The sequence below is a fragment of the Bos taurus genome, chromosome 7 (genome assembly GCF_002263795.3).
Source record: "Bos taurus isolate L1 Dominette 01449 registration number 42190680 breed Hereford chromosome 7, ARS-UCD2.0, whole genome shotgun sequence".
NCBI lineage: Eukaryota > Metazoa > Chordata > Mammalia > Artiodactyla > Bovidae > Bos > Bos taurus.
Window position 1 is genome coordinate 95040282 of NC_037334.1, and position 13901 is coordinate 95054182.

General features: G+C 40.7%; 1 protein-coding gene across 3 annotated transcripts in view; it reads left to right on the top strand.

The window, feature by feature from the left end:
• RHOBTB3 (Rho related BTB domain containing 3) overlaps positions 1-13901 on the top strand; it is an 86261-nt gene that overhangs the window by 4338 nt on the left and 68022 nt on the right. For all 3 annotated transcript variants that reach the window (XM_024995328.2, XM_015472367.3, XM_002689396.7), the window contains exons 3-4: positions 1577-1763; positions 11411-11565. In XM_024995328.2, the coding sequence (XP_024851096.1) occupies positions 1577-1763; positions 11411-11565 (342 nt within the window). The remainder of the gene's footprint in view (positions 1-1576; positions 1764-11410; positions 11566-13901) is intronic.

Genomic DNA, 13901 nt, shown 5'->3' on the forward strand with positions numbered 1-13901 from the left:
CCACTTTGAGTAAGGTATTCATATCTAAAAATTCTGTCATTCGTGTCACTGAGTATACTTTTGGAAACGGGCAGGTTGCGAGGGTGCAGGGAACTGGGAGAGGCTTGGCCAGGGCATGGGGGTGTACTGGTTAAAAGAAACTCTGCCAAAGGGCATTGCCGTGACCCTTCTCCAGAATTTTCTAGCAGAATAAAAGCTCTGTCGCAGTTGATTGAAACCCTGTTTTGAACTCATTCTTCAAAGTGCAAACTTTCATAGGCCAACAGTTTTTTGGACTTGTGAGCCACATCTAGCTATTTTCTTACTCTAGCTTTATTATGTCCTAAGAATACATACCAAAGGCCACATGAAAGGACAAATAATGATTAATAGTTAACCAGAATGGAAGAAGGAGGCTGTTTATGCATATTTAGCAATGGTTTTAAGGTACATACAGATATTTTTCTTACACCGCTATTCATGCAATAACTTTGAAAAATTATTTTTAAAATATCAAAGTGCAAAGTTTTATCCTTAAAAACTTTATAGGGTCCATAATAAGTTACTTTTGGCCTTAATTCTAAATATAAATATTATTAATGTGCGTGCTCTGTCACTCAGTCTTTGGGACCCCATGAACTGTAGCTCACCAGGCTCTGTCCATAGGATTTCCCAGACAAGAATATTGGAGCAAGTTGCCATTTCCTCCCCAAGGGGATCTTTCCAACCCAAGAATCAAACTGATGTCTCCTGCGTTGGCTGGTGGGTTTTTTACCGCTGTGCCACCTGGGAAGCCTGAATATTATTAACTGTGGTCCAGAATAAAGATTTCAAAACTGGAAAGATTTAACCTGGATTTTTAATTGATAGGAGGAAAATACATGAATTGCAAGTATATTCCTTACCATGTTAACATCTTAAAATACACACCATCTTTTTATGAAAGCATAAAAAGCACCTCTCCCTGCCCCATTCTCCTCCCTTAAACCACTATATATATGTAGTACTGTCCAAAGAATGGATAAAGTCGAAAGATATATATGAAATTTGTGTGTATAAATATATATATATATATATATATAATACATGGAGCTCCATGGCATTCACAGTAATTATAATTCAGAACACTGAACAATCCTGCACTAACTGGGTCACAGAAAATCCTCTGAAGCTTCCTTACTCACACTGATGCTCTTGTATCTAAAATGCAAGTGTTACGTTTTTGAAACTATAGGTGATAAAACTATGGCATAATTTTAAAACAAAGTGCTTATTTTTAAGTACAGGTGTTGAAAGAGGTTGCTTATTTCATCAGAGTCTCAGGGATCCTCTAGGTCCTGTTTTACCACTACATAGCTCTCCAGGCTAAATGAATATAAAAAAAATTTGAAGAGTTGATTGACTTCAAACATTTTAAATTTCATGTAGTTACTTTTTAAAAACTAAATTTTTATTTATTTTTCATTTTTGTTCTTTTTAATGTTGATAATTTTTTAACTAAAATGTAGCAAAAAAATGAAACTAATATGTTACAGTTTATTTCATGATGAATTTGAAGATAGGCAGACTGAAGATTGCTCTTTACATTTTGGTTTAGGACATTTTTGACAGTGATTGGTATACCTCTCGAAATCTAATTGGAGGTGCGGACATCATTGTGATCAAATACAATGTAAACGACAAGTTTTCATTCCATGAAGTGAAGGATAATTATATTCCAGTGATAAAACGAGCATTAAATTCAGTTCCAGTAATCATTGCTGCTGTTGGTACAAGACAAAATGGTAAGTAGTTTTCTTTTATATGAGAGTGCAGGTGCCATGATAATTTTGAAAAGCATTATTTATTGATGATTAGTAATGTTTTTTTTTTTTTTAAAGCAAAATGATTGGGTTCAAATTGCCAGCTGTCATCTCTTTATCATTGGCTATGATAATGAGAGGTCAAACATAAGTATTACAAACTACTGTGATTCTCATGGGTACAAGGTTTTCTTTTAAACTGTTCTTCTACAGAAGTGAAGTATCAGTATCAGTTCAGTCGCTCAGTCGTGTCTGACTCTGTGACCCCATGGACTGCAGCACGCTCGGCCTCCCTGTCCATCACCAACTCCTGGAGTTTACTCAAACTCATGTCCATTGAGTCGATGCCACCATCTCATCCTCTGTCATTCCCTTCTCCTCCCACCTTCAATCTTTCCCAGCATCAGGGTCTTTTCCAATGAGTTAGCTCTTCTCATCAGGTGGCCAAAATATTGGAGTTTCAGCTTCAACATCGGTCCTTCCAATGAATATTCAGGACTGATCTCCTTTAGGATGGACTGGTTGGATCTCCTTGCAGTCCAAGGGACCCTCAAGAGTCTTCTCCAACACCACAGTTCAAAAGCATCATTTCTTTGACACTCAGCTTTCTTCATGGTCCAACTCTCACATCCATACATGACTACTGGAAAAACCATAGCTTTGACTAGATGGACCTTTGTTGGCAAAGTAATGTCTCTGCTTTTTAATATGCTGTCTAGGTTGGTCATAGCTTTTCTTCCAAGGAGCGAGTGTCTTTTAATTTCATGGCTGCAGTCACCATCTGCAGTGACTTTGGAGCCCCAAAAAATAAAGTCTGTCACTGTTTTCACTGTTTCCCCATCTATTTGCCATAAAGTGATGGGACCGGATGCCATGATCTTAGTTTTCTGAAGTGAAGGAAGTCAGTCATTGTGTTCTTTTTGATATGGGAGAGTTATCGGCTTGACACTAAGCCCTGGAAAACTGTTTTTGACAATCTAAGGGACTATTCAGTTGGGAAAGATAAATTGTCCCCATAAGGATGTGGGGGTTGAGAGCTGAATTTTAGGCAGGTATGCAGTGAATGAGCTGAATATTGACACCACCACCTTGAGAGTATTGGTGACTCTGTAGCTGGAGGATTGGTGTGCTTCAGTCTGCTTCAGTAGTTGCTGCTGTGCATACCGTTGTCAAATTATCTCGGGGTCAACTCAAAATTCTCTTTGAATTGATGGTGTTTTCTAGTTCTTAAGGATTATTTCCTCAGTAAAACTGTCTTTAAAATTCTGTTTTTATTCATTTTTTCTTCCTTTTTATTGAAGTATAGCAAAATAAAAGACATTAGACCACTAATTTTAGAGCACAGTTTATTGCATTTTTACATATGTGTGCACCTATACAGCCATCTCATACAGATCAAGATACATAGAACTTTTGCCTCATTCCAGAAGCCTCTCTTGCCCCTACCCAGAGATAACTGCTGTTCTGACTTCTAACATCATAAGTTAGTTTTACCTATTCCTGACCCTCATACAAATGGAATCATACAATATGCAGTGTCTTGTGTTTGACTAATTTCAGTTAGTGGGATACTTTTGAGATTCATGCATGAAGAACTTATCTGTAATTTATTCTTTTTATTGCTGTGTATTATCCCATTGTATGAGTACACCAGGGTTTTTCTCTGCATTCTTTTAATGATGCTTAGGTAGATTTCTGGGAGGATTTTTGGGTCACATGGTAGATATGTGTTTAGCATTAGTAGATATGAATAAAGCAGGCTTGACCCTTCTTGGACCCCATGTCCCCTCTACTTCCCTAACCTTCTTTTTATTGCTGTCATGGTTCTTGAACCAGTCATCCACACTTCCTGAGTCCACTTCCTGACTTCCCATTCATTCTTGAGTCCACTACAGTCTGACTTGACTTTCGCAATGACGCTGGGTTTGTTTTCACTCAGGGCTGCCAATTATATGCCTGTCGCCCAATTTAATTGACGTTTTAATAACAATCTTCCCTTTGAAGTTATTCAAACACACCTCTCTCTCCACTCAGCAAAAGCTACTTTTTCTCTTCCTGGTTGTTGTAATTCTCTGTCATATTTCCTGGCTCCCTGAGCCTCCCTCACACATCTGCACCAAGTCAGTCCATCCTGTGGCTGTTGCCCAGGGTCCCATCCTTTTCTTCACCTCTTCTTGCCGTTTCCTCTGACCTGAACCTGCTAATCTGGTGTCCTCACTTCCCCTGCAGCGACACGGTGATTACCCAGTCTCTTTCTCTGGCTCCAGTCTCTCTCCTGACCCATGTTTCCACAGATACCTTCCTCTTTCCACTGAGTTCCCCAATCTTTTTTTTTTTAATGTATTTTTTTCATTGAAGGATAATTGCTTTACAGAATTTTGCTGTTTTCTGTCAAACCTCAACATGAATCAGCCACAGGTATACATGTGGCCCCACCCTCTTGAACCTCCCTCCCATCTCCCTCCCATCCCACGCCTCTAGGTTGATGCAGAGCCCCTGTTTGAGTTTCCTGAGCCATGCAGCAAATTCCCGTTGGCTGTCTATTTTACATATGGTAAAGTAAGTTTCCATGTTACTCTTGGCCGTACATCACCCTCTCCTCCCCTCTCCCCATGTCCATAAGTCTGTTCTCTATGTCTGTTTCTCCACTGCTGCCCTGTAAATAAGTTCTTCAGTACCATTTTTCTAGATTCCGTATATATGTGTTAGAATTCGATGTCTATCTTTCTCTTTCTGAATAACTTCACTCTGTGTAATAGGTTCCAGGTTCATCCACCTCATCAGAACTGACTCAAATGTGTTCCGTTTTATGGCTGAGTAGTATTTCATTGTGTATATGTACCACAACCTCTTTATCCATTCATCTGTTGATGAACATCCAGGTTGCTTCCATGTTCTAGCTGTTGTAAATAGTGCTGCAGTGAACGATGGAATACATGTGTCTTTTTCAATTTTGGTTTCCTCAGGGTATATGCCTAGGAGTGCTGGGTCATATGGTGGTTTTATTCCTAGTTTTTTAAGGAATCTCCATACCATCTTCCATAGTGGCTGTATCAATTTATATTCCCACCAACAGTGCAAGATCTTTCCGTTTTCACCACACCCCTCCAGCATTAATTGTCTGTAGACTTTTTGATGAGGGCCATTCTGACAGGTATGAGGTGATACCTCATTGTAGTTTTGATTTGCATTTCTCTAATAATGAGCGATGTTGAGCATCTTTTCATGTGTTTGTTAGCCATCTGTATGTCTTCTTTGGAGAAATGTCTGTTTAGGTCTTTTTCCCACTTTTTGATCGGATTGTTTGTTTTTCTGGCATTGATTTGTATGAGCTGTTTGTATATTTTGGAAATTAATCCTTTGTCAGTTGTTTAATTTGCTATTATTTTCCCCCATTCTGAGGGTTGTCTTTTCACCTTGCTTATAGTTCCGTTTGCTGTGCAAAAGCTTTTAAGTTAAATCAGGTCCCACTAGTTTACTTTTGTTTTTATTTCCGTTACTCTAGGGGGCGAGTCATAGAGGATCTTGCTTTGATTTATGTGATCGAGTGTTCTGCCTTTGTTTTCCTCTGAGAGTTTTATAGTTTCTGATCTTACATTTAGGTCTTTGATCCATTTTGAGTTTATCTTTGTGTATGGTGTTAAGAAGTGTTCTAATTTCATTCTCAGTTCCCCAATCTTGATAAATGATGCCAAACCTGTCTGTTCACCACACTAGAATCACCTAAGCAGTCTTTCTTTCCTGTTCCGCATATCCAATTGACTCAGAAGCTGTTTTGATGTATATTTTAAGTAAACCTCAAACTCATCATCTTTACTGAATTTCAGATCCTGGTGATTTAATTATCTGTCAGAAGGACTTTCTTTTTGGTCTAAATGGGCAATTCCAAATTTTGTAGGATTTGAGATCTGTACAATTGTAGAGGTTCTTTGTAAGGAAAAAAAAACTACAAAGTAACAGACATACATGTATACAAATGAATGTTTATTCAGAATGTGAAAAGACAGCCAAAGAAATTACAACTCCAAAAAAGCTGTCAAATACCACAGACATTAAAAAAAAGTTTCTTTTATTTAAAAACCTGACACTTCTCTAACTTTTCTTATATTTTTTTGGCTGCAGATTCTTTGATCAAGTCTTCACATGATAACCACTTTCTGAGATTTTCTGTAGAGCAAAAAGAATGATAATTGTTTTGTTTTGTTTTTTTTTTGGTGCTGGCACCACGGTTTGTGTTGTGTTTGCTTGCCTCTCAGCTCCACTTCTTTGTGTCCTGATGCTGGACTAGTCTGCACTGTGGGTGGAAGAAGCATTCCTGAAGGCCGTGCATGTACCGAGACAGCTCGCAAGCACTTACAAGGAAGTGACTACAGACCACAAATAGTATCTCACTAAACCTAAATTTAAATTCCTCTTTAGCAGCATCCTAAAAATGTCCACAGCTACTCCACAGCTGCCTGATGCAAGGTGAAGTGAGGTGGACTGGAAGGAGGCCTGTGTCTTCACCAGACATGGACAGACTGTCTCATTTTGCATATTTTACAAAAGCACATGTCGTGTGAAAGAACCCAAAGGCCAGGTTTCTCCCAGGACTTTGGAAACAGGCCATAAGGAAGGGCTTTGAAGCTTAGGCTTGCTGGTAAATCAGCCTCTGGTCAATTTTTCCTGCTTGGCTTCTTTCTGAAATAGATTCTCTCAGAATAACCATCCTAGAATATGTCAGATCATAATACTCAATCCTTTCAATTGTCTAGAAACTTTCATCTTTTTTTTCCATTTGCAAAATTTCAAACCTAAGAAGTTGACAAGAATGGGACAGTAAGCTCCAGAAATTAAAAACACACACTTTTTTTGTTTGAACCATTTGATGGTAAATTGTAAACATTTTGGAATTTCTTCAATCCTGATTAATTAAGCATGTCTCTTCTAAGAACAGAACCATCTTCCTATTAACCATAAGGCAACCATCACACAAGAAATATACTATTACCTGTTACATTATTATTTAAAATATAACCCATATTCACATTTTCCCATGTATTCTAATTTTTTCTTTTTTTAAAAAATTCAGTATGAAATTAAGGACTGTGTTTGCATTTAGTTCTCATGACTCCCTGGTCTCTTAATTCAGAACAGTTCCCAGTTTCCTAGCCGGTTTTTTTTTGGAGGGGGGCGGGAGGAATATCTTTCATGACACTGACATTATTAATAAGAATCCAAACCCGTTATTTTGCATGATCCCTTCAGTTGTGATCACTGGGGTTGCAAAATAGTGATTTCCTATCATTCCTTCTTCATTTATTAGTTGGCACGCTACTGTAAGTAGAGTGGGGCTTCCCTTGTGGCTCAGCTGGTAAAAAGTCCGCCCACCATGTGGGAGACCTGGGTTTGATCCCTGGGTTGGGAAGATCCCCTGGAGAAGGGAAAGGCTACCCACTCCAGTATTCTGGCCTGGAGAATCCCATGGACTGTAGAGTCCACGGGGTCGCAAAGTGCTGGACACGACTGAGTGGCGTTCACTATCACTATCGCTACTCTAAGTGCGATAAAAGTCCCTTTTCTCTGCTCCTGCGTCTTTCTTTGAAATCATTATGAAAAATTCATGGGTTGGTTATTTAAATTCAATGTTTCAGAATCTATTCTTCTCATTATGCTTTCTGATACTCCAGGTACCCCCCATTTGCGTCTTCACACTCGCTCCGGTTAATTCTTGGGTCCTTCCTCCTCCTGGTATAGAAGGATGTGCAGACTCACCTTAGACCTGCCCTGCCCTAGGCCACTTGGGTGCCCTTGGACTGATCCTCGCCCCGCTTCGTGAAGCAGTGAGCAGTTCCATGTTGCTGCAGGGCACGAGGTACCCCCTGTCCTCTGAGCCTCCAGGTTCCTCTTTGGTCCTGTGCTCGCCACCTGCATCCTCTCAGGGACCCCTAGTTTATGGTCCTATAAGAGTCTCTCCCCTAATTTTTCAGTGTTGCCATAGGTTCACCTCCCTTTTTCTCTTCTCTCTCCACCCCTCCCCCCCATCTCTCTCCTTCCCTTCCATCCCACCCCCCATTTCATGATTTCTGTGGTTTGGCAGGAAGAGGAGATTGCAGTGTGGGATTAGCTTGTCCTCTTGAAAGTGGAAGTGACGTGTTCCTTTTCTCACATTCAGGCCTCCGCATGCACCGTGTTGTACCGTATAGAGTACCCCTCTGCACAGCCCATCTTGTCCGCATACTGAATTTGTCCTTAGCCTGGAAATTGTTCCCTCTTCTGCGAGGCCCTCCCCCGTCCCCCAGGCAGAGTTAATTTCTCCTCTGTTCCTATGGTGATTTCATACACCTTTATTTCAGTACTTATTATAATGGTCCGCAATCGTTGTCTGCCTGGGCTCGGTTGACAATGAGTTTCAGTTATCTGTGTATCTTTATTACCCTGCTATCTGAGGTGCGGTGGCTGCTCAAAAAACGTTTGTTCAACGCATGAATGAATGGCTTTATGAATGATGTATACAGACGTGAAAAATCATTTTCACTAACAGGGTGAAATTAATTTCCCATGTGAAATGTGATCGCAAGGTAATTACAAAGCTAAAGCTGGCTCTTTGGTTCAAGGACATGGATTGTTCCTCCTTCCTGGAATATTCCTCCCTCCTGGAATCCCTTGCAGTCCAGTGAAACAGTGCTGAGTGTTCTGTAACTCCTTTCTCCAGCTGCTTTAAGAACAAGTTCAGCAAGTACAGTCAGTCTCATCTCTTTGCTTTGTTATACGTGTTTTGACAAGCTTGACTGTGTGTGTGGGTCTTCATCGTACTTGGCTCTGAATAAATCTTTGGCTTTTATTAAATATTGAATTTGTCTTTAAAGTAGAAATTTTTTTTCCAAACTTGGCAAAGGTGTATTCATAGCCTTAAGCTCCTAAAAGCAGGCATCCTGTCTTGCCTTTTTGAAGCTCTGACAGAACCTAGTACATTGCTAGGCTGGAATTCCTAAAAAGATTTCTAATACTCTCAAGCACTGGCAACATTGTAAGCATCATCCTGAAAGAAAGTGAAAGTGAAGTTGCTCAGTGGTGTCCGACTCTTTGCAACCCCATGGACTGTAGCCTACCAGGCTCCTCCGTCCATGGAATTTTCCAGGCAAGGGTCCTGGAGTGGGTTGCCATATCAGTTCTCAAAGCCACTCTTTTGAAAGAGATGCCATTCATCTTAATTCCAGAGTTACATTGTGTTTGCTTTGAAAAAAAATTAGACCTTTTGTGATAGTACCTTGAAAGATAATATATAAGGGGAGAGAAAAGACTACAGTGTTAACTGGAAATGTAACACTGATTCCCAGAGTTCAGGACTCTTGAGCAAGGCTCAGTAGGAGTGAGTCCTGAAGAAAGCACTGCAGTTTAAAATGGTTTGGGGTCTCCTGATTGTTGCTGATGAAATGATAAATGTTGGTTTATTTAATTCATAAACATTTTGCTGATTCTCCTACCTAATATGTAATGGCTAGACATTTTTTCCTCTTGGGCGCAAGTGAACAAAAAGCAATGTCTTCTGTGACATAGAGGAGATGTACGATTGGACATTAGGAGATACTTTCTAGGTTGGTAAGATGCTTGTGACTACACATGAAGGAAAACCCCGCTCAGCTGGCTTAGGCCTGACACTAACTGGATTTTTCCCTCAAACCAAGATTGTTTCCTCACAATTATTTTACATTATGCTCGCTATTTTTTCACTCAAAATGGTACTGATTTTATTTTTGTCCCAAAATAATGTTTAATAAGATGATCTGCCTACCCACCCCATTCCATCAATATAAGGAGAGCTTTGTAGACATGAGAAGATCTCTGTCTTCAGAGAGTCAAAGGCCCTGTTTATGATGGGTTTGTAAAGAATGTGAAATGCCAGTGTGTTCTTTTTCAAGATAGGCTAACTTGTGTATGATAACTTTATTTGCTCTGAACCTGATATGATCTTAGAAAAAAAAAAGTGCAAAAACTCAGACTAGACTTATTATTTATTGCATACTTTAGCGATGCATACTTTTATTTTTAAATCATGGCATTTTTATGCAAACTAAATTTATATCTTATCTTTTGATGGCTCTTTATCAGGTGTAGCAAATAACAGCTTTATTATTGTTTCTCTAAGACACAAGGAGACTTAGACATGTCACAACCTCTCTGAGCTTCAGTTTCCTCCTCTGCAAAACGAGGATGTGAATGCATGGTTTCCGAGCTCAGAATGCTTTCAGTGAATCGAAATTATCTAATTCTTAGGTGTACATGTGCACATGGGTATTACGTGTGCACATGGCACAGAATATCCTTGGTATGCATGCCATGTGTTCATGTAGATGCTCCATCTCTGCACTGTTCATTGGTAGGACGTTTTTTGTGTGTGCTGTGGGGATGGGGGAGCCGCCTAAATGCCCTGTCAGGGCCACTGTACTTTCAGTTATCAGGTCTTTTGGCCCCTGGGGGTCACAGCTGAGTCCCTTTCCAGGCGCAGGCGTTACCCTCTGCTGATACAAGCTGCTTGCCCGAGGTTTTGCTCCCTCCACAAGGCAGCCCTCCTCCACTTACTGGCTGATTTAGGGATACAGAAACCCAGCTTTGTGTGGGGAACCCCTCTCAAGGGCCGTCTAAGCTCCAGAGTCTCCTGTCTGGTAACTGAAGTATCTGTTGCAACAACATTGCAGTTCGAGTTCTTTCTCTGTGGAGTGCAGCTTCCTGCACCCTTGAGATCTGTTTCCAAGATCACCCCCCAGAAAGCCTCCTTCACACAGTGTCTCCATGTCGGAGTCTGTTTTCTCGGGGAAGCCAACCTACAACAATGTGATTTCTTGGAAATGGACTTGGCTGCTTTTTGAACAATGACATATCTGAAGTGTAGCATGAAACAGAACAAAGCTGGCAGGCAAATATGGAGTTGAACATACACGATTAGCCTTATTAAGGCAGAGTCTTACAGACAGATTGGTTTACCACCTTCCCAGCCATAGGTCTGTACGTGATTCTTGGGGAAGTTCACATCTTGAGTAATTTATGCTCTCAGTTTTTAGTGTTATGATCTTGGAGCAAAAGATGAAAAGTGATTGACTTTGGTCACTGCAGTTGAATGCTTTTGAGTTCAGCCATCAAAATGTCTAGATTAATAGGAATGTACTTCATATGAAATTTGGAATGACTGACAGTTTTGCAGCCTTCAGGATTGAGGTCAAATTGAGGATTCTGTTAAAGTAAAAGATGTATTCAAACTTAGTGAATGTATTTAAAGATTATTACAACAACAACAAAAAATGCCAGCCCATTGTTTTCATGGTTGAAGTTGTATAAAAGGAAGCAGGCCTGGCATTTTAGTTACTGTAATAGCCTTGGTAGTATTCATTCACTTATTTAAAAATTCATCTATTTTATAAGATCTTGTTCGTTGTTCTTCCATTTAAAGCTTATTTATTTTAGGGACCTTGCAGTTATCACTGACACTTCTCATTCAGAGTCTAGTGGATAGTAGCTATATGAAGTGGCCTTGAACTGTGATTCTGGTGTGAGCTCTTAATTTGTTGTTTAATGTCCAGGTTGTCTGTGCACATTTGTGTGTGTGTGTGTTTAATTTCAAAATGCTTTGTTGGTCATGTTCGTTTTCTCAGAAGAATTACCCTGCACATGCCCGCTGTGCACCTCAGACAGAGGGAGCTGCGTCAGTACGACGGAAGGGATCCAGCTTGCTAAAGAACTAGGAGCCACCTATCTGGAGCTGCACAGCCTCGATGACTTCTACATAGGAAAGTATTTTGGAGGAGTGGTAAGTGGAAATCCCAGTCGCATAAATTCATCATTTGTCAGGTTGGCTCTTTAGCCGTTTCTTAGAACCACAGTTAGAACTTTAATTTTAAAATCAAGAATAGTTTTAATCTTGTGAAATGGTTATTATGGTCACTGCTTCCACTTTTCCCCCCTTCTGTTTGCTGTGAAGTGGAAACAGTGACAGACTTTATTTTCTTGGGCTCCAAAATCGCTGTGGACAGTGACTGCAGCCATGAAATTCAAAGACGCTTGGTTCTTGGGTGGACTTCCTTGATAGCTCAGTTGGTAAAGCATCCACTTGCAATGCAGGAGACCTGGGTTTGATCCCTGGGTCGGGAAGATCCCCTGGAGAAGAGAAAGGCTACCCACTGCAGTATTCTGGCCTGGAGAATTCCATGGATTATAGTCCATGGGGTCACAAAGAGTCAGACATGACTGAACAATTTTCACTTCACTTGGTTCTTGTAGGAAAAGCTATGACAAACCTAGACAGTGTATTAAAAAATGGAGACATCACTTTGTCAGCAAAGGTCTGTATAGTCAAAGCTATGGCTTTTCCAATAGTCATGTATGGATGTGAGAGTTGGACCAAAAGAAGGCAGAGCATCAAAGAATTGGTGCTTTCAAACTGTGGTGCTGGAGAAAACTCTTGATCGTCCCTTGAACTGCAAGGTGATCAAATGAATCAATCCTGAAGGAAATCAACTCTGAATATTCATTGGAAGGACTGATGCTGAAGCTCCACCCCTTTGGCCACCTGATGCAAAGAGCCAACTCATTGGAGAAGACCCTAATGCTGGAAAAGATTGAAGGCAAAAGGACAAGGGGGGTTGGCAGAGGATGAGATGGTTGGATAGTATCACTGACTCAATGGACATGAGTTTGATCGAACTCTGGGGGATAGTGGAGGACAGGGGAGCCTGGTGTGCTGTAGTCTATGGGGTTGTGAAGAGTCGGACATGACTGAGCGCCTGAACTGAACTGAAAGGGAAAAGGACAACTTGGTTTCATTTGTTGGAGGAGATGGACACTAGGCAGACGCTTTACCATCTGAGCCACCAGGGAAGTCAGGGCTGGGTTGCCTCAGACCAAAAAACTACCAGGGAGGGAGCACAACCCCACCTGTCAGCAGATAATTGGATTAAAGCTTTACTGAGCAAGGTCCTGCCCACCAGAGCAAGACCCAGTTTTTCCCACCACCAGTCCCTGCCATCAGAAAGCTTACACAAGCCTCATAGCCTCCTCCATCAAAAAGGGCAGACAGAAGAAGAAGAACCACAGTCTCCCATCGACTAATACAAAACCACATCACAGAAAGTTAATCAGCATGAAAAAGCATAAAGTTATGTCCCAGATGAAGGAACAAGGTAAAACCCCAGAAAAACAACTAAATGAGGTAGAGATAGGCAACCTTCCAGAAAAAGAATTCAGAATAAAGACAGTGAATTTGATTCAGGATCTTGGAAAAGGAATGGAGGCAAAGATTGAGAAGATGCAAGAAATGTTTACCAAAGACCTATGAGAACTAAAGAACCAACAGAGATGAATAATACTCTAGAAGGAATCCATAGCAGAGTAACAGGCAGAAGCACAGATAAATTACCTGGAGGGCGGAATGGTGGAAATCAGTGCCACAGAATATAGAAAAAAGAATGAAAGGAAATGAAGACAGTCTCAGAGACCTCTGGGACAACATTAAACACACCAGTATTCACATTGTAGGGGTCCCAGAAGGAGAAGAGAGAAAGGACCTGAGAAAATATTTGAAGAGATAATAACTGAAAACTTCCCTAACATGGGAAAGAAAATAGTCAGCCAAGTCCAGGAAGCACAGAGTGTCCCAAACAGGATAAATCCAAGGAAGCACACACTGAGACATAGTAATCAAACTGACAAAACTTAAAGATAAGCTATTAAAAGCAACCAAGGAAGAATGACAAATAACATGCCATGGAACTCCCATCAGGCCATCAGCTGATTTCTCAACAGAAACTACAAGCCAGAAGGGAATGGCATGACATTTAAAGTGATAAAAGGGAAGAACCTACAACCAGAAATACTCTACCCAGCAAGACTCTCCTTCAGATGTGATGGAGAAATCAGAAGCTTTCCAGACAAGCAAAAATTAAAAGAATTCACCACCACCAAACCAGCTTTACAACAACTGCTAAGGGAACTTCTCTAAGCAGAAAACAAGAGAAGGAAAAGCTCTGTACTGTGTTGTGCTGAGTCACTCAGTTGTGTCCGACTCTTTGCAACCCCATGGACTGTAGCCCTCCAGGCTTCTCTGTCCGTGGGGATTCTCAGGGCCAGAATACTGGAGTGGGTTGCCAT